This window comes from Micromys minutus (genome assembly GCF_963924665.1).
Source record: "Micromys minutus genome assembly, chromosome: 2".
NCBI lineage: Eukaryota > Metazoa > Chordata > Mammalia > Rodentia > Muridae > Micromys > Micromys minutus.
Genome location: NC_137971.1, coordinates 68,230,006 through 68,250,059, shown reverse-complemented (window position 1 = coordinate 68,250,059; position 20,054 = coordinate 68,230,006). Strand labels below are relative to the sequence as shown.

The 20,054-nt window shown below is 44.7% G+C and overlaps 1 protein-coding gene across 12 annotated transcripts in view; it reads left to right on the top strand.

Annotated features, from left to right (window-relative positions):
* Positions 1 to 20,054, top strand: part of TACC2 (transforming acidic coiled-coil containing protein 2) — a 199,772-nt gene that overhangs the window by 36,480 nt on the left and 143,238 nt on the right. For all 12 annotated transcript variants that reach the window (XM_080911974.1, XM_080911977.1, XM_080911975.1 and 9 more), the window contains one exon: positions 5,805 to 5,905. In XM_080911974.1, coding sequence (XP_080768100.1) covers positions 5,805 to 5,905 — 101 coding nt within the window. The remainder of the gene's footprint in view (positions 1 to 5,804; positions 5,906 to 20,054) is intronic.

The window sequence follows — 20,054 nt, the reverse complement described above, 5'->3', positions numbered from 1 at the left end:
AAATCCTTTTCTAAAAATAAAGTGGGCCTTTTACAATGTTTTATTAATATGTATTGATTACATATATTAATAGCTTTGATTATACTTTCATATATAGAAATATTGTGGTTTATATTTACCCTCCATTACCCTCTGTTTTCCCCTCCCACGTTTACTGAGTCCCGCTTTGTTTTTGTGTCTTTTTCTTTTGGTGACTTTCTGATTTTAGAGTTACTGACAGGAACATGGACAGGGATAATTTACAGGCGCCTGTGCCTATTTGTTTGTTTATTTATTTATGTTTTGAGACAGGATCTCACTAAGTATCTCAGGCTGGCCTGGAACTTCTGGTAGACCAAGCTGTTTTTGAACTCAAAGAGATGTGTTTGCCTATGCCTGCCAAGTGCTGAGATTAAGGTGTATAGCACCACACTTAGCCCTATGTCTTTTGAAAATTAAACCTTTAGAGTATTTCAGATTTATTGGAAAGTTTCAAATAATGCAGAGAGCACTCTCCTCCATGGGTGCTCCACCAGCTTCTACAGCGCTGCCACTCAATTGATACCATTCAGTATGCCTGCTGGGAATAGCAGTGGCGCTTGCACGAGCACATACACACACCACTCTTATATACACACACACACTACACTTACACACACATACCACTCTTATACACACACACCACTCTTACACACACACACCACTCTTATACACACACCACTCTTATACACACACACACACTACACTTACACACACATACCACTCTTATACACACACACCACTCTTACACACACACACCACTCTTATACACACACACATACCACTCTTACACACACACACACCACTCTTATACACACACACCACTCTTATACACACACACCACTCTTACACACATATACCACTCTTACACACATATCCCACTCTTATACACACACCACTCTTACACACATATACCACTATCACATACACCACTTTTACACAGACACACACCACTCTTGCACACACATACCACTTTTACACACACCACTCTTGCATGAGCACACACACACACACACACACACACACCACTCTTACTCTGGGTGAACTTCAAGCCTATGCTCTCCATCCATTCAGGGAAGAACAAGGACTCAGGCCTGTTCTCTGTCCCCTTAGCTTGTTAATTCTTCCTGAAACATCATGCTGATTGACATTAGAAAACACTGAGGTCTGATGGGTTGAGATCCTACCCTAAGGGCCTCTCCCTTGTTGACCTAACTCAAGTGTCCACTGCCTGATGCCGGGTGTCCTCTCAGCCTGTGTTAGGGAGTCTGTCCTTTCCTGTGTTCCTCTGAGGGTGACGACTTAGGAGGATCAGAGCTGGTACGAGCAGTCCCCTTCACTTGACAGGCGGAGAGGCAGCCTCCTGGCCGGGGCACGGACATGTGTTCATCTCCCATATTTGGCCAGCCTGGCAGTTATTTCTGAAATCTGATTCTTAGCACCATGGGGATGACCTCTGATCTACTTCCCAGCATTCACCTGCACGTACTCTGCTCCCCAGAAGCTTATTCACCGAGCGGACGGTGCAGGTAGACACTCTAGGCGTGATCTAGCCGGGCTGATTAAGCATGCTTTAATTAATCTCATTGGCATGGTCTAGAGAGGTGGAGCACATTTAAAGGTAAGAGCAGTAAAAACATTTATATTTTTTATGGGAAATGCTTTACTTTGGACGGAGGATACTTTTAGGACTGGAAAGATGCAGTCACTGTCTGAAGATTGCTTTAAGAGCGACTTAGTGCTCTAGAGTATTCTTGGACCAGGAAAGGCTGTTTGTTTACTCAAGCGGTGACAGTTCAGAGGAGATGTGAAGAAGCGACTGGGCAGCTGGGCTGTCACGTGAGCACTGTTTCCCAGCCTGCTCTTAAAAGCGAAGGGAGGGGCACTTTTGTAGTGATGCCTGTTGGTGCACCGGGACCCCAGTACACAGGTCTTAGTCGCTAAGAAGGGGAAACTGGAAGGAGGATTCAGAGGCACTGTAGGAAACAGACCAAAAGCCTCTGTGTATCTACCAGAATGAATGGACATAAGCTATGTTTCATACATTCAACAAACATCTAGGTTGCCTCTTCTGTGCCGGGTGCTGCTCTAGGCGTCGGGTCTGGGCTCTTGGGCGGCATCAGTCCCCGAGGCCCATGTTCAGGAGCATGATGAATCATGACAACATGGCAGAGATCACAAGGCAACTACCCACGGTGTGGTGAAACTGCACAGAGAGTTGAGCATGGCAGTACACGGCTTTAATCCCAGCACTCGGGAGGCAGAGGCGGATGGATCTCTGAGTTCCGGGCCAGCCAGGGATACATAGAGAGACCCTATCTCTAACCTAACAAACCAACCAATCAGCCAAAGCACAGACCATTCAGGTCCAAATCCACCACTTAATGGCGATCTTTATGGTCCATGGCAAGTGCCTTAACCTCTCTGTTTATCTGTGCATTTATTTACCAGGATTTAATGAGCTTTTAAAAATATACCATGAATTAAATACGTGAAATACTTAAGTGGGTATGCCTAATAACACATTAGCTGTTTGGGGGTTTTTGTTTTTTGTTGTTGTTGTTTGGTTGTTTTTTTTTAATTTGTTTTGTTGTTCTCAAAGTGGCAGTTGTTGCTTTTGTTATGAGAAGCCAGTCATTGTGATTTCAAGCAAAGATCATCTCTGATCTTTCAAGCCAACATCTCTGTTAGTGAGTGCCTGTTGCTCCTCTCGCCCATGGTTGTTTGCTTTGGGAAAAGGACCTTGCTCTGTAGCTTCAAGCTCACCATGATCCTATCTCAGCCTCTTGACGGCTGGGGTTAGAGGCAGGCCTCCCCTGATCATCCATCTGCCAGCCAAAGTGAAGGGAGATTTCCATTGCAATATTCATGTTTAGGCCAGACCATTCAGGCCCTTGGCTGCAGAGGCATCTTTTATGGTTTATCCTTGGATACACTTGAATCAACCCAGATAACCACTGGGAGAAATGTAGCAGGCAAGGAAGCCAGGCAAAGCCAAGAAAAGGCTGTAGCCAAGTAACAGGAGACTGAAGATCTCGAGAAGAGCCCCACGTTCGGAGAGGGTAGAAGGTTCATGGATCTGTCCTCCAGAAACTCCAAAACTAACTTTCAAAAAAATCCCCTGTCAGGGTGGTTTCTGTTTTGTTTTGTTTATTGGAGAAGGAATGGGTGTGTGCCATTCCGACAGTGGGAGCTATTCTTAGGTGTCCCCCACATTTACAGCCTCTAGCCACGGTACCAATGTGTGTGTCATCCTAAGCTGTGACCAGCTCAGAGAAGAAAGACGTTTTCTAGCCCACTTTCTTGTCCACTGCAGGCTTTAGATAAATGTTTCTTGGGTAGTTGGATGAATCAACAGTGAGAGAAGACACTCGTGACTGCTCTGCCGCAGCAAGGTCTGTGGTGGTGGACTTGTTGGCTCATGAGAGGATTTCTGTGTCCCTGGTTGCCCCTGTGAAGTGGAGGGTCAGAGGAGGTCTCTCTCTGGGTCATGTTGAGGGGACAGGGAAAGATGGTCAGCAGTCAGCATCAGGGACTGCAGGAATTCTTCTAGTGCAGATTCTAGAGCCTTTTCTTGCCACTCCCTCGTGATGGTGAGAACACCCCCAAAAGGCATAGACAGCTCTCAAACCATGCCTTTAACCCTGAGGGATGCCACCCTTCCAGTCACAAAGCCAGAGGCACCAAAGGGACTCTTATTCTGAGGATTTGGATAGTCCTCTAGATTAAGCAAGTAAGAGCAGAAGAAAGGAGGCCTCGTGCTGACAGCCTTCCAAAGTATATGCCTGCATCACTCCGAGATATTACCAGGTAGATCACAAACTCAGGTGCTCGAGACTGTCGGGTGCCCTGACTTACAGTTCAATAAACGAATTTGGCCTTGGTGGTACATATCTAATCATAGGGCTGGGAAATAGAGACCACAAATTTTATGCCTGCCTGGGTTTTATAATAAGACTCTGTCTCAAAATAAATAAGTAAATAATAAATAAAATTCAATAAGTTAATTCATTTGGGACCCCTTAGAACCTTGAAGATGTTAGCATACACTGTGGATTTCTCAAAGGGAGCTGTGAAAATAGTACCTCCGACTCATTTGACCACAGACAGCTTTGCTTCCTTCCAAGTTGACCAAGTAATAGATGCACAGAAATCTTTTAGTTGTAAGTAGCAAATGTCCAACTTGTACTAGAAAAGTAAATAGTTCAACGCCCTTTCCTATCATTTCTAGACAGTTGGGCTGGTTTAGAATGGATTAGGGGGGTGAGCAGTTAGAGAGATGGCTCAGTGGTTAAGAGCACTGACTGCTTTTCCAGAGGTCCTGAATTTAATTTCCAGCATCCACATGGTGGCTCACAACCATCTGAAATGGGATTCGATGCCCTCTTCCAGTATGTCTGAAGACAGCTACAGTGCGCTCATATACATATACATATACATATACATAGATAAATAGATAAACAAATCTTAAAAAAGAAACAATGGATGCAGGGGTCTGACAATGAGAACTGAGCACCCCGATCACTCTCCTAGCTTTGTGCTACATGATCTGCTTTCCCTTGCTTACCTGTGCCTGTTTCTTCAAGGAGTCCTATGGAAGGACCCAACCACACCTGTGTTTGTTTACACTGCAGTGGGTGGGGCTAGGAGCATGTGTGCTTGACATTTTCTTAAGAGCTCCTGAGGGACTGAGGGCATAGGTAGGAAATTTAAACAAAGGCAGACCATTCCCAAAGAAATTGCTGTTTAGTGGAGAGATGGGGGTGCTAGGCCCAGAAAGACAAAACACAGTGACTGCCTTTGGAAATAGGGGAGTTTCCAGGAGCCCCTCTTCCTCTCCTGATTTCTGAGCTGCACATCAGCAAGTGTCCCTGAGGCTGAGGGTTTGAGAGGACAAAATCTCATTATTCTGTCCTTCAACTTAAGTTCTGAGAGTGATGCTTTTGCAGTTTGGGTTTAAAAACCAATAGTGGTTGGGAATGTAGATATGCCACCCAACACGTGTTATTTGCCTAGCGTATGCCAAGCCCTGGGCTCAGCCCCAGCACTGCTTTTTTAAAGAAGATGAGTAGATAAAAATAAATCAACAGGGGCTGGAGAGATGACTCAGTGGTTAAGAGCACAAACTGCTCTTCCAGAGGTCCTGAGTTCAAATCCCAGCAACCACATGGTGGCTCACAACCATCTGTAATGAGATCTGATACCCTTTTCTGGTGTGTCTGAAGACAGTGACTATATATATATAGTCAACAAATAAAGTCTACCCTCTTTCTCCAGGACCCCTTCAGAGTTTGATTGATAGGTATCACCAAGGCTTAGCATCTTTCCTTCTCTTCCCTTCCCTCCTCACATGTCTACATGTATGTGCATCATGTGCATGCCTAGTGCCCATGAAAGCCAGAAGAGGATATTAAAGTTACAGATGGTTATGGGCTGCCATGTCGGTGCTGGGAAGTGAACCTGGATCTACCGGAAGAACAGCCAGTGCTCCTAACCACTGAGCCATCTCTCCAACCCCTACTCTTGGTTTCACACTAAAACAATCCTCCTGCTTGACTGGAACCGTGTGTTTGAAGAGAACTGGGCCACCTCTGCTTAGCTTTCCATATATCCTCTGAGCCTGGCTCGCTTCCCTGCCTCATAGGAGAGCTACTGTAGACCGCAGGCTCTATTGTCTATGTGTTTGGTCACTGGCCTATTAAAAACATATTGCTGTGGTTTTATAGTTTTTTTTTTTTTTTTTTTTTTTTTTAACTTTCCAATACCTTTTCTTTTTAATGGTTCAGAGGACTTCTTCAGTTCTGAGTCCAAGATCGCTGCAGTCACCTGGGAACAGTCAGTCTCCACAGAAGAAGCAAGGAGACTCGCCTGGACTCAGTGCTGGAAGGTAGGGAGTCAGCTCTGGGGCAGGGTGAATGCAGCCTGCAGCACGGTCCCCACACTGCTTGCTCCAGCACTTGCCTTAGTGCCTTTGTGTTGAGAAATCCAGATATGTCCATTCAGAAGTCCTAGAGGAGAGCCTTCAATGACTCATGGAACTCTCTGTGGTTGGCTTAAGCCTGCAGCATTGGAAAATTTATAGTTTTTCTGCCCCAAAATGAAATTAGTAACCATACATTTCCATTCCAGCAATGTTCCAAATAGTTCAGCTTTATAATCACAACTAAAAATGAGAAAGAATGGGGCTCCCAAGGGGCTTAATATGTGGTTATATGTCGTCTGAACTCCAGGGTAGAGGGTCTGGACCCCAGAGCAGCAGACCCAGAAGGCCTTTCCTCAAGCCACCCGGTAATGCTGGGAGATGAATTCCAGAAGCCAACACAGCCACACTGGCTATGACATGTGGCCAGTCCATGTGTAGCCCATTGGCCAGTGGGCCCTCATCATAACCCATGGCCAGGCCTGCTTTGCTCATGGCTCCCTACTAAACCTTGCTCTACCCCAGTGTTCCGTGACAATGACTGTAGAGGAATTCACAAGCCAAGAGTTAGTAGATGTGAACATTTAGCCCAGCAGGGATACAGGCCAAGCACAGTAGAGCCAATTAGGGATCACTTGAGGGTCCAAGTTCTGAAAAGGCCTTAGATCTGGGTGGCTTCACTCTCCTGAGCAGCTCCCAGGAGACCGTAATGACAGGCCTTGAAGGAACAAACAGGAGCTGGACCAAAACTGCAAAGTTGAGTGATCAGTCCCTGTCACAGGCAGTGAAACTGGACTACGGCATGTTTCACCAGCATTTTCAAGCCTACATCTAAAAAAGTGACACTGTTTTGCTTTGGATATGTAAGAGCGGCCCCTAATGTCAGGAGTTGCCATGTGTAGAGGGTGAGTGTCTTCTGGGTGGTTCAGGTAGGGCTATCCAGAGGAGAGTCTTGTGTCTTCTTGGCGTGGGCATTAGGTTTCTTTAGGGAAATAGTCAGATGGCGCACAGCTGAGTCACAACAGTGACTGTTTGATTTTGAGTCAGGGTCTCACTATGTAGCCTTGGTTGGCCTGGAATTCTATCTATAGACCAGGCTGGCCTGGAACTCAAAAAGTGCCTGCCTCTGCTTCTGAGGATCTGGAATTAGGGCATGCAGCGCTAGGACAGGCACAGGAGTCATACTTTGAATTAGATCTATGACCTTTGTGGTCTCAACATAGGAGCCATCTTGTCTCCTCAGAGCCTGGTCAGCTGACTTAAGTTTGTCTAAGGAACAAGACAAAGCTTTTAGTATCCGGATCTAACCAGACATCTTTTAAGTTGGCTCCAATGCCATGAGACTAATAGAATTTTTTTTTCCTGGAATCCCACATGAGAGAACCCACTGTTGGCTGAGACTAAAGGCCCAGCTCTTCCCACCTCATCCTTAGGGAGCCTTGGGGTCTCTTAGGAGACTAGAGGACTTGTCCCCAGGTTGTGTCACAGATGGATTAATAAATAACAGCAGCTCAAAGGTCTTTAGCTGGTTGTCCTCAGCTTTAGTCCATTGTTTTCTCTTAAAGAACTGTCTCTCATGGGCTCATGAACTGGGTGTGAAAGAGACGAATCCAGGAACACGCAAAATCCCATTCATGGCTGAAAACAGGGAGGTCCTCAGTAGATGAGGACGTGTCCCATTACAGAGCCAAACTCACTCCAAAGCTACCCTGCCTCTGCTCTGCTGGCACTTACCTGTCCACCATGCAGTCAGAATGTTTGTAGGAGGTAAGATCCAGTAAGGCTCCTGTGTGAGTCACACCAGCCAGGCACAGCTCAGAAGGGTAACTATAGCATTTAACACTCACTTGCAGGTGGGTGCCAGACAGCATGCCAAATGAGCCATGGATACAAAATAACATTCTGCTTTCTCTGAACCAACTTAGCTCTGATTCTGAATCTTTAACCCTGCTGGGCTGGTGGGAATTCCCACAACTGCTGTCCTATTCTTTTTTTTTTTTTTTTAATATAGTTTAGTTTTTTGAGATAAGGTCTCTCTCTACATAAACTTGCTTGTTCTAGACCAGGCTAGCCTAAAACTGACAGAGTCCACCCGCCTCTACCTCCTGTGTGTTGGGATTAAAGACGTGCAACCATTCCAGACTTGACACCCTTCTTTAAAGTCTGGTATACTGAAGCTGTCATGTGACCTCTCCTCTCCCACCAAGAGACCCATTGCTGGTTCAGACATACTATCCATGGAACACATGACTAGGCTGGTCCAGACACACTATCCACAGATCACATGACCATGCCACCTGTCTATAACCTTGGACACATGGGGCTGTTTCTCAATGCTCATCCACCTCTGAGCCAGAGAATATGGTCAGGAAGCCAGGGGAAGGGATCCTTACCATATTTCCAACACATACCTCCACCCACCCTACCCCACCCCTGCCCTAGGGCTTTTCTCTGATCTTTAATCTTCAAATTTATCTGTCTTCTCCAGTGTCCCACTGGGACAATCCAAACATATTCCTAAAGGATTCAGGCTTTCACGGGGAGTGGGGGTGACTGGGAGTAGCGATGAACTTCAGACTGTTTTCTACTTGGGATAGCTCCAGAGAGAGGAAGGGCAGAAAGGCCTGTGGCAGCAGAGGTGTGGGAGGAAGATAGCTGTCTTCTTCATCCTTATCCTGTGAGACTCTGCCTCTGTGAATTCAACCCACAGTGGACAGGGGAAATGTATTTGTAATGGACTTAAAAATTATCCCTAACCAGTACAGTGTCTATTTTCCTGCTGTTAGATATAAGTAGTCTATCTGGGCACAGTGGAATGAACACTTGAAACGGAGGCAGAAGGATTACCATGAGTGAGAGACCGGTATGGGTTACAACTGATTGTTCCATGCCAGCTAGGACTCTCTACAGCCAGACATTGTTTCTAAAAAACCCACAACCATACACATTTAAAAAGGAATTAAGATGATTTAAGGTATTTGGGAGAATACATTATGGATTTGTATAGTGAAGATTTGAACACCCTTTGATTTAGGGGGCCCTAGAGCCAGTTCTCAACAAATATGACGAGAGAATGTACAGGGAGAAAGGTACAAATCTTACCAAGGATTATCTCTCTACCGAGGCTTATCTCCACACCACAAAGGAGGACACAGACCTACAGCATAACATATCTGCATTAGTGAGGGACAGTCCCTGTTTTGCCTTAAGAACCATCTCCTTCTTTGAATTAATTATAGGAGAACTCTAGGGGCTTACACGTCCCCTGGGGTAGTTCCTCACCTACAGAGGAACTTGTCCGACTGCCTTGCTTCCTGATTGCCACATGGTGTCACTATTACAACTTGACTTTGCATAATGCAAACTCAGTAAGTGTCCATCCCTGGCTGGACTTGGGTTCCTGAGGGAGGTCAGTCCTGCCCTCCAGGGTGAAACAGGCTTAATCCAGGTAACAGGCCTGCCTGCTCCCCATGTCTACCCAGCACAGCTGGTCCAGATGTCTGCATCTGGACTAGTTCCAGGCCCATCACATCCTGGAGACTTTCTCTCTTATGTACCAATAATCAAGAATGGTAGCCCTACAACATGCAGCTGATCTTGTCACACGACTTTGATAGAATAACTGAGCTACGAGGCTGCTGTGGAGGAAGCAGGGCGGTAGCTCAAGGGGTGACATGGAAAAACCTCCACTCAGGTGGAGCCAGGAGTTTTGACCATGCCACAGAAAAAAAGTTCAGGATTGAATATGAAGTAAAGTTAGAGTGTAATAAGAAAAAGATTTTAAGATAGATTCAGGGGGCTGGAGAGATGGCTCAGCAGTTTTGCAGAGGACCACAGTTCAGGTCCCAGCATCTATAGGGGGTGGCTCACAACTGCCTACAACTCCAGCCCCAAGGGATCAACACTCCGGATGCTGCAGATACATGCATTCACGTGTATATACACATAAATGAAAAAATAATCTTAAAGACTAAACAAACGATTTAAGTACAGATTAGAGAAGGAAGATGCTCACAGTCAGGATTCTCAGGAGGGGCAGGTGTGTGAGGGGCAGGTGTGTGTGACCGTCTTAACATTGGTTATATAGGGAGATGGTGGGACTTTCTGAAGTCATTGTTCACAGGATTTCATTTATAATTGCTTTATTTGTTGGGGTATACATCTGACATGGTACGCTTGGGAAGGTCAAGAAATGATTTGTGGAAGCTTATTCTCTCTGACCATGTGGTTCTGGACCATCGAACTCACTGATGTCACGGGACTTGGTGACAAGTGCCTTTACTTGGGGCATCGTCCTCCTGGCCGTATTCACAGTGTTTGTAAGGGACATTTTTTGTCGTCGTCGTTGTTCTATGTTTTCCTTTATGAGAATGAGATTATAGGATAGTTTCTCAGACACATTGAAGGGGATTATAGGGTGGTTAAAAAAAATGGGTCAAAAGGGCCTCCTTATTATATTAAGAAGGTCACAGGGAAGGTGAGGCATTTGTTTTAACTGTAAGCAAGAATCATAATCTCAGTAAATTACTGTTTACAGCCAGCCAGAATAGGACAGTGACTCTCAAAGGTCACCCGTGCTTCGGCCTAAAGCATAATGTTAACATTCTCCTTTGAAATCTCTGTAAAAAAGAACATTGTTGAGCATGATGGCACACACCTTTAATGCGAGCAGCAGAGACTCTGGACCTCTGGGGCTGAAGCCAGCCTGGTCTATATTGTTAGGTTCTAGGCCAGCCTATAATTCTGTCCAGTATATGTGAGAAAGACTACCCACCGACCTATGACTTGGTGCTACCTGCGGGTGAGTGGAATCCATGAATCAAAGATGCTAAAGTTTGGGACCAAGACTCCCCAGAGAAACCTGGCAGTCCATGTGGAGCAACTGTGGCGAAATTAATCAACTTAGCCATGGTGGAAAGACTGTGAGAGAAGGAGAGACTGGCTGGGGAGGCTCCTGATCTGGCCTTTATTTAAGCAGGCCTCTGGCAGTAGGGAAGAGTGACAGTTTAATGGGGTGATTATGGCCCCAAATCCTGGGAGGTCCTTACTGTGGTTTCTGTGATTTACAGCTATTCTCAGATAGGCCAGCTCACCTCCTTGATCTTATTTCAGTGACTTTAAACCACAGTGTAGGACTGGAGCAAGGCCACAGTGATGGACAATCGTAAACAGACTTGTGGGGGATTAAGGGGTGGGGTAGGTAGGGAGCAGTAGTCCCCATCTCCACAGGTTATAAGATTTACCTGTTGGGTAAATGTAGCAACCCCCAGGCCCCTGTCAGTCCTGAAGCAGCATCAGCGCCTCGGTGCCTCTGAGCAGCAGAGTCTCTGTTAAACTTTGGTTTAACCATTCTGTTCCCGCCTGCTTTTCGTAAGACAGTCTCCTGCTTAGAGCAAAGATCCTTCATGTTTGAGTAAAATCAGTGTAGGGAAGGTAGCTGGGTATTTTTTAAAAAGTAATAAAATCAATGGGCTTCTCTGAAAGGCAAAGGTGTGTCTTATTTCTTTCTGCAAACAAGGCAGCTTCGTGCTAGACCCAGGGTCCAGGGCTCCATGCATCCTGGAGCAAAGCAGTTCTGGATACATGCATATAGACGACCTGAGGGAACCCTGGGAGGAAAACGGGCTCAGAGAGGTTAGACAAGTTCCAGGCTCGCAGACACAGGAGGGAGCACTGTGGAAATTAGGAATCATGTCATGTTCCCTTCTTTGTGATCTCATGCAGAACGGTCTCCTGCCATGAATATCCCCTAGGGTTCACCTAGACAACCCTCCCTTCTCTGTCCCCCATCTTAGACCCAGGCAGTTACTGAGCCTCCTACAGGAACCCTTATAATCTTTCTGTATTAATTTTTTAAATCAGTAGCCAGCTCTGGTAGTGCGGGCCTTTCATTCCAGCACCTCGGGATTAGTGGTTCTCTGTGAGTTCAAGACTAGCTTGGGTCTATATAGAGAGATCCAGGCTAACAAACTAGTTATACAGGGAGACCCTGTCTCTTTGGGGGAAGGCAGCAGATGTCTAAGCCTGAGAAGTTGGTGAACGCTTACACCCCTCCATACCTGTATAGTCAAGTCTATCATTCCAGAATGTTCTCTTCCGTCCCGTCTCTAAGAACGACAACAGTTATCCTGACCCCTGTCCACCACTGATTGGTTTCCCTGACTCTTCTAGAGATGGGATTAAATGGTGTGCGTGGTTGATTTTCATATTCTGCTACTTGTTGTTGATTATTGCATAAAATTTACCATCTCAATTTCTTCTTTTTCAAAAATGCATACGTGTGTGTGTGTGTGTGTGTGTGTGTGTGTGTGTGTGTGCATGCGCACATGTGTGAACCAGAGGATAATTCTTGGGAGTTAGTTCTCTCCTTCCACACTGAAGTTGGGGGAACTGAGGTGCCCAGGTTGGTCAAGGCACTGTTAGCTGCTGAGCCATCTCTCCGCTCCACCTCAACCATTTCTAAACTGCGGCGTTCAGAGCGGTTGCTTGTGTGCCCAGTCTGTGTGTGCTGTAAGGCGGGGGCTGAGCTCCCCGAGACCTCTGCAAAGCCCAGCGGTCTGTGCTGCCTGTGTTGCTCTAAGCTCCATTTTTTACGTATCCCATAAAGTTTTAAATTTTTATTCCCATTCAATTAAAGCGCTTCCCATTTTCCCTCTGCTTTGTTTCACTCCTGGGACATTGAGAAATAAGCTTCTCAGCCTCCAAGTGGCTGTGGGTTTTTAGATTTTTTTTTTTCTGTTATTGATTATAACTTCATCCTACTGTGCACAGATAAATTGTTCACTTATCGAAGTTATCTTGATTTTATTGAGACAGCTTTAGTGCAAATATAATCTTTTTCTAAGTGATTGTTCTCTTTGTACTTAAAGAGAAAGTTATTTGGGGCTGGAAAGACTGCTCAGTGCTTAAGAGCACTGACTGTTCTTCCAGAGGTCCTGAGTTCAATTCCCAGCAACCACATGGTGGCTCACAACCATCTGTTAATTGGATCTGATGCCCTCTTCTGATGTAGCTGAAGACAGCTACAGTGTACTCATAAATAAAATAAATCTTTTTTAAAAAATCGGGAATTAAGGGCTAGCCTGGGCCACCTTTGGGCCAGAGCAATGTCTCAGAGGGTAAAGGCACTTGCGGCCAAGCTTGACCAACTGAGAGTTGAATCTTCAGAACTCAAATACTGGAGGGAACCGACTCCTTCAAGTTGTCCTTTGGCGCTCGCGTGCACACACACACACACACACACACTGAAAATAGTATTTAATAAGAGGTGATTAGTGGGGGATGTTGATGGTGTTGTCAGGGCTTAAATATGCAGAATAATTTCTGCCTACTTTTGTTCACTAAGTTACAGAGAAAGTAGGCTTAGGAGAAATCTCAGATTACAATGCGGCATTTCCCCACATTCCTCCCTGTTTTTGTGTTTGCCCACTTGTTTTTGTTTTAGGAACTGTCATGTATTGCTAATGTATCACAATCTGCTTTAAAGTGACGAAAGAAGCATTTCATGTACATTAGTAGAGTCTTGCAAGAGTAAACCTTCAGGGGCTGGAGAGATGGCTCCATGTTTAGGAGGACATGGCTACTCTTACCGAGGACCCAGTTTCAGTTCACTACACCCATTCTCACAACTGTCTGTAGATCCAGTTTCCCGGGAGTCTTCTGCCCTCTGCTGGCCGCCATGGGCACTGCATGCACACCGTGCACAGACATGCACACAGGACTATTCACAAACATAAAAATAAATCTTAGGGAACAAAAGGAATAAACTGGCCCCCCTTTGGTCTTTTCTTTATTGTTATTGCACATTTTATTGCTATGTAAGTTACACATATATAACAATAGAATCTTTTGCTTCAAACACCCAGTTACCATTTAAATGAGATTGAGAACATAGGGGAGGCTATGTGCACAGTGCCCATTCTGGTGTAGATCTGTCCACCATCTGACATTCTTTCCCTTCTGGGTGAAGGGCTTCCTTTAACACTTCTTGAGAGATAAATCTGGTGGGGGAAGGTGGCACACCTCTAACCCAACAATCATGAGGCAGAGACAGGGATCTCTGAGCTCCAGGCAGCTGGGGTCACACAGTAAAACCAAATCTCAAGTGATAACAACAAAACCAACCAAACAAACAAAAACACCAAAAAGAAAAAGGGAAACAGCAACAACATCATACATCTATTGCTGCTTTATCTATTCATGCATGCCTGCACGCATGCAGGTGATTTTTATTTATCTATATTTATTTTTTGAGACAGGATCTCACTATGTAGCTCTGGGCATCCTGGAACTCACAGAGACCCACCTGCTTCTTTCTCCTGAGTGTTGGAATTAAAGTTATGGTATCACCACATTTGGCTGGTTAATTCTTTTAGCCTTCATTAGTCTAAAAAAAAATCTTTATTTTACTATATTTCAGAAAGAGATTTTATCTGAGCAAAGAATCCTCAGTGGGCAAAATTTTTCCCATCAAATGTTAACCCCACTATATTCCAACTTGCATTTTTTTTGACAAGTTTAATATTGTCCTTAGCTTTGTTTTTTTTTCCTTAGGCTGCTTTAAATATATACATATATATACATATACATATATACAAAACATATATATAGGCATATATATACACATACATACATATACATATATATGTATGTGTATATAGATATATGTGTGTGTTGTCTTAGTCAGGGTTTCTATTCCTGCACAAAACATCATGACCAAGAAGCAAGTTGGGGAGGAAAGGGTTTATTCAGCTTACACTTCCACACTGCTGTTCATCACCAGAGGAAGTCAGGACTGGAACTCAAGCAGGTCAGGAAGCAGGAGCTGATGCAGAGGCCATGGAGGGATGTCACTTACTGACTTGCTTCCCATGGCTTGCTCAGCCTGCTTTATTATAGAACCCAGGTCTACCAGCCCAGGGATGGCACCACCCACAATGGGCTGGACCCTCCCCCCTTGATCACTAGTTGAGAAAATGCCTTACAGCTGGATCTCATGGAGGCATTTCCTCAGCTGAAGCTCCTTTCTCTGTGATAACTCCAGCTTGTGTCAAGTTGACACAAAACCAGTCAATATATATATATATATATATATATATATATATATATATATATATATATATATATATGTGCATATAAGTATACAGAGTACACTTTAGCTGTCTTCAGACACACCAGAAGAGGGCATTAGATCCCATTACAGATGATTATGAGCCACTGTGTGGTTGCTGGAAATTGAACTCAGGTCCTCTGAAAGAGCATCCAGTGCTCTTAACCACTGAGCCATCTCTCCAGCCCCTTTCCCCCTACTTTTATTATTTTATTTTTCAGCAGCATTAAGCAATTCAATGGTAATACACCTTGATACAGTGGTTTTTTTGCTGTTTCTTGTACATATAGTTGATATTCTCAGCTATGGCATAGTTTAAAAAGAAGTTTGGAACTTTTCAGTCTTCATTTCTTCGGTTTTTTTTTTCTTTCTTTTATTTACTGTCTTTCTCTGAGGACTTCAGAAATACTTGTATTCACCCACTGGCAGTTGTTAATAAGTTTAGCCTCAAGCCGGACATGGAGGCACACACCTTTAAATCCATTACTTGCAAGGGAGAGGCCAGTGGATCTCTGTGAGTTCCAGGTCAGCCAGATCTACATAGTGAGTCCACGACAGCTAGGGTTACACAGAAAAATCCTGTCTCAAAAACAACAACAACTTTAGCCTCCATTTGGATATTTCTATTGCGCGCCTTCAGGTTCACTAGCCTAGTTCTCTGCCGTGTCGAATCTGCCGTTCCATTTCAACACCTTCAAGTTCCCTAGTGGTGTCGAATCTGCCATTCCCAACCTGTTTGTCCTTCGATTCACGCTGCCACTTTTACTCCTGAAAATAGGATTTGGATCTTTTTATACCTTCTCCTTCTGTGTTTGACAGGCTCGGTGGACGTATGAAATATAGTTATTTCTGTGATGCTGAGGACTAACCCCAGGTCCCATGCGTGCTAAGCAAGCACTCTTCTACCGACTCATTCCCCTAGCCCCATGAAACCTTTAGTGACCTCTGGGTCAGTTTTGATGACTTGTGTTTTCTTTTCCTCGTGGCTCATCTGTCCCTGCCCTTTTGCATGCCCAACACTGAGTTTTAAGCTTTTGGGTAGTAGATATTTTTATATTTCTATAAATATTCTTGAACTTTGTTCTGGGACAGTTATTTGAAACAGCCCAGTGTTTTCAAATCTTGCTTTGGAAAGTGAGGCCGCTGCCATGTTTATGAGCGGGTTAATTTCCCACCATGGAGACAAAACCCTACTTGGTCTCCTGACAGATGCCTTGTGAGCTATGAACATTTTCCACTCTGGTTGGTGGGAACCAGAACTCAGCTCTGTGTGACACTGAGATTTGTTCCTCGGTCATTCAACTGCCATGTATCTGGTCTCAGATGATCTCTGTCTGGGCACATGCCAATTGGGACCTCTCCTATTTCTAGAACTTTCTCTTCGTGCAGCCCTCTCCTCTCTGGTACTCATTCTGGCCTGGCAATCTGTTTTGATCTCCCTAAACACCTACCTCCATGTTTCCAGGGAAGGAAGACTCACCTTCATCTACCCCTAGACTCAACATCACCTCCATGTCACAGCAGGACAGTCTTTCCTTATGTGCAGGGACTGCCATCTCTCTCCTCTCTTCCTTTAGCAGTCATTCCTGTTACTGAGAACTCTCTTCTAATTACAAATCCTTTCTATGACCTTCTTCTATAGTGCAGACACTTCAAAAACATTGAAACAGCCTACTCAGTTTCTAAGAAAGAAAGAAACGTGGCTTTAAGGCAGAGACGCAGCAAAACACCTGGTATTTGTTCTGCAAATAGTGAAGTGATCCTAAAAGTGATCCTTTAAGGGGGAGAAAGGAAAACAGAAAAGGACGGCCAGATCTGGTGGGGGCGAAGTTGTCTCTTTTCTCTCTAAAAGCTCCTTGTATTACATGCATTTATTTGAGTCCCCTGGGTCTGTTTATGGCCTCAGATGCCAACTCTTGACAGCAGTTAATCTTCCCAAGATCAACCCCGCAGCTGTGGCAAGAGCCTGGGATGTCTTCATGACCTTGATCATAGAGCAGCTTGGTTCCCAGGACTGTGGACTCATGACCTTCCCATTTTCCCAACACATAGGCCAAAGCCTTACAAGGAGACAAGTAAGAAAATAGACCAGGACTTGGGGTTTAGTCTGAAAAGTATCCCCGTCACATTTTGAACTCAGAAGACATGTATGTGGTGGCACCACATCCGGAGAGTACACCAAACTCTCTGAACACTCACTCAGTGGCAGAGATCCCCAGGTCTATAAAAACAAACAAACAAAAAGAACTTGAGGACTGGAGAGGGAGCACAGGTGGCGAAGTGCTTACCACACATGAGGACTTAAGATCTGTCTCAGAATAGACATTTCTGAAGGCTGGCTGGGTGGTGCATGCTTTTAATTCCAGGGCTGAGACGAGGATCTCTGGGACTCAGCAGCCAGCCACCGGCTCGGTGAGTTCCAGGCCGGTGAGAGACCCTATCTCAGACCAACTAAAACAGATACACAAACTCTCCCCAAGAAAGCAGAACCAACCCCCAAGCCAAAACAACGTGCATGGCACCTGAAGACAATACTCGTGGTTACCTCTGGCCTCCACACAAACATGGACATACACATGTGTCCTCACTGATAGCCATAGACATACAAACACGCACAGATGTACACACAGATTTACACACTTAAGGCTTTCAGTTACTGTGAGATGCTTCTGTTATGTCCCCTTTTTTGTGCTGCATTTCTTGCCACATAAAAAAGAATCTTTTAAAGACTTATTTTAATAACCCCGGGAGTCCTTTTAAGGACATAGGGCAGTAGTACACTTAGAAAATTTCTACACGTTAAAAAAACTTCTTTTTATCTTGTGTTTACAATATAAAATAAATCCAATTCCACGAGCAAAACACTCTTTCTCATGAGTGACTTGTTGATGGAGTTTTGTTTTGTTTGAGACAGTTTTCTGTATAGCCTTAGCTATCCTGGAAATTGCTCTGTAGATCAGGCTGGCATCAAACTTTCAGAGATCTGCCTGCCTCTGCCTCCCAAGGCAGAGGAGTGGGGTTTAGATAGAATGGATGACATGTTCATATTTGAATAAGCATTCTGCCACATTCCTCGATTTGGGATTATTAGACCGTCAAGGATCGATCTTTGATATGAATAAAAACAGATGCTATGGTGTAAAGGTACCGTTTATTCATCTGATGCACCTGTCCTCTTAGAGCTGCTTACTGCTGTAGTCGGCTAACCTAGGCCTAGTCCTGGAAGCGCCCATCCTGCATACAGTCTTATCTGGGCCTGGAATGTTTTCAGCCTTTGACAGTTACTGCTGAATAAGCTCACTCTTTCTCTTTCTGAACTCTCTCTGGCTGCTCAACTCAGCTGCTCTGCCTCAAACTGCTCTGCAAGCTGACTGACTCCATCTTGCTTTCTCTGTTAGCCTCTCCTGAGTTGCTCTGATTGGTCTCATACTAACCTTGGCAATATGTTCTAATCTTCTGGCTCCTTCTTATTCTCTACACAACTGTCCTGGTAAAACTGCCTCTTCCTTTTCTCCTTTTCTCTCTGAGCTGCTCTCTCTGAAGGAGCTTCCCTTTCCTCTCTCTTTTCGTGAGAGTTGGGCACATCCTATTCTGTCAAATCTTTCTCTGATCTGTCACTTTGTCTGCCTCTCAATTAGACATCACTTTCAAACATAGGTGCTTCCTTCTACGAGCTGACTCTACCTTCATTGTTTGGGATTAAAAGTGGGTACTAAGGGCATGTCTGTATTCCAGCCAGAGGGACTAAAGGTATGTGTTAAGGGCTGAGCCACGACACAACTAGAACAGAGTTTTTTTTTTTTTTTTTTTTCAGTAAATAACACAATCTGGGGGTCACAATGTGATCAAATATCCTGCAACGCTGTGGGCTCTCAAAGGCCAAGGCTCACAACCCAGAACAGATGGCTTCTTTAAGGGAATGGTTAATTGATGCATTTGAAGGACAATGTGTGAGAGAGGTGAGCGACGTGAGATGTTTCCAGCAGTGGGAAGCTCTTGTGTGCAGTGATATTGTTTCTTCTAAGTACTAGACTGAGTCACAAAACCTGGTCACTCCTCTTTTTTTTTTTTTTTTTGAGGGGGGTGGATAGATGAGGCAGAGTTTCTCTGTAGCCTTGACTGTCCTGGAAATCACTTTGTAGACCAGGTTGACCTCACAGAGATCTGCCTGCCTCTGTCTCTCACCAAGCCCAACTTCTACTCTTCAGTCTTTTGGGTACCATGAAAGAGTTGCTGAAAGACTTGGTTAAGTTAGTAGGTTTTAAATCGTTCTTTTCTTCTATCTGTCCCTCTACCTGTGCCAAGCTACATGATAGATGAGTTAAATAGCACCGTGATGTAGAAATGATATAAAAGTCCACTTTGATATAAATGGTGGTGCTCACCTGTGATCCAGGAAGTACAGACCAAAAGGAAGGACTGCAAATTTTAGGCCAACCTGAGCTAGGTAGTAAGCCTTTCTCTCTCTCTTTCTCTATGTGTGTGTGTGTGTGGGGGGGTTGCACGTGCATGCACGTACTTGTGTGTGTGTGTGAGTACGTGTGAGAGAGAGAGACAAAGAGGGACAGATAGAGACAGAGAGAGTGTGTGTAGAGGTAGAGGTTATCAAAGTGTAAGCTGAAATACAAAAATACTGTAGGTCTAATGAACAACATACACATACCATCTTCCCTAACAACCCTCTCAAACCTTGAGAGGTTTTCTTTTCATTGGTCTATTTTTTTTCTATCACAGAATGAGCAATGAAAGCTAAACCTGAACTAGGAATGTAACTTGGCCCAGCTCAGTGAGCAAGAACAGAGCTAGTTGATGGGGTCTATCAATGTCTTTATTAAGGTCTTTGTGGCCCCCCCAGACTGACCAGCTTCTTTCTGGTTTCATAGCCAAAGGTCTTAAAGACCTAGAATTGGTGTCTTTTCTTAACACAGGTTCTCTGTCTTCCTCTGGTCAGTGGGTCACATACAGTACAGCTCCCCAACCAGTTCACACTTTCAGCCACCATGTGTA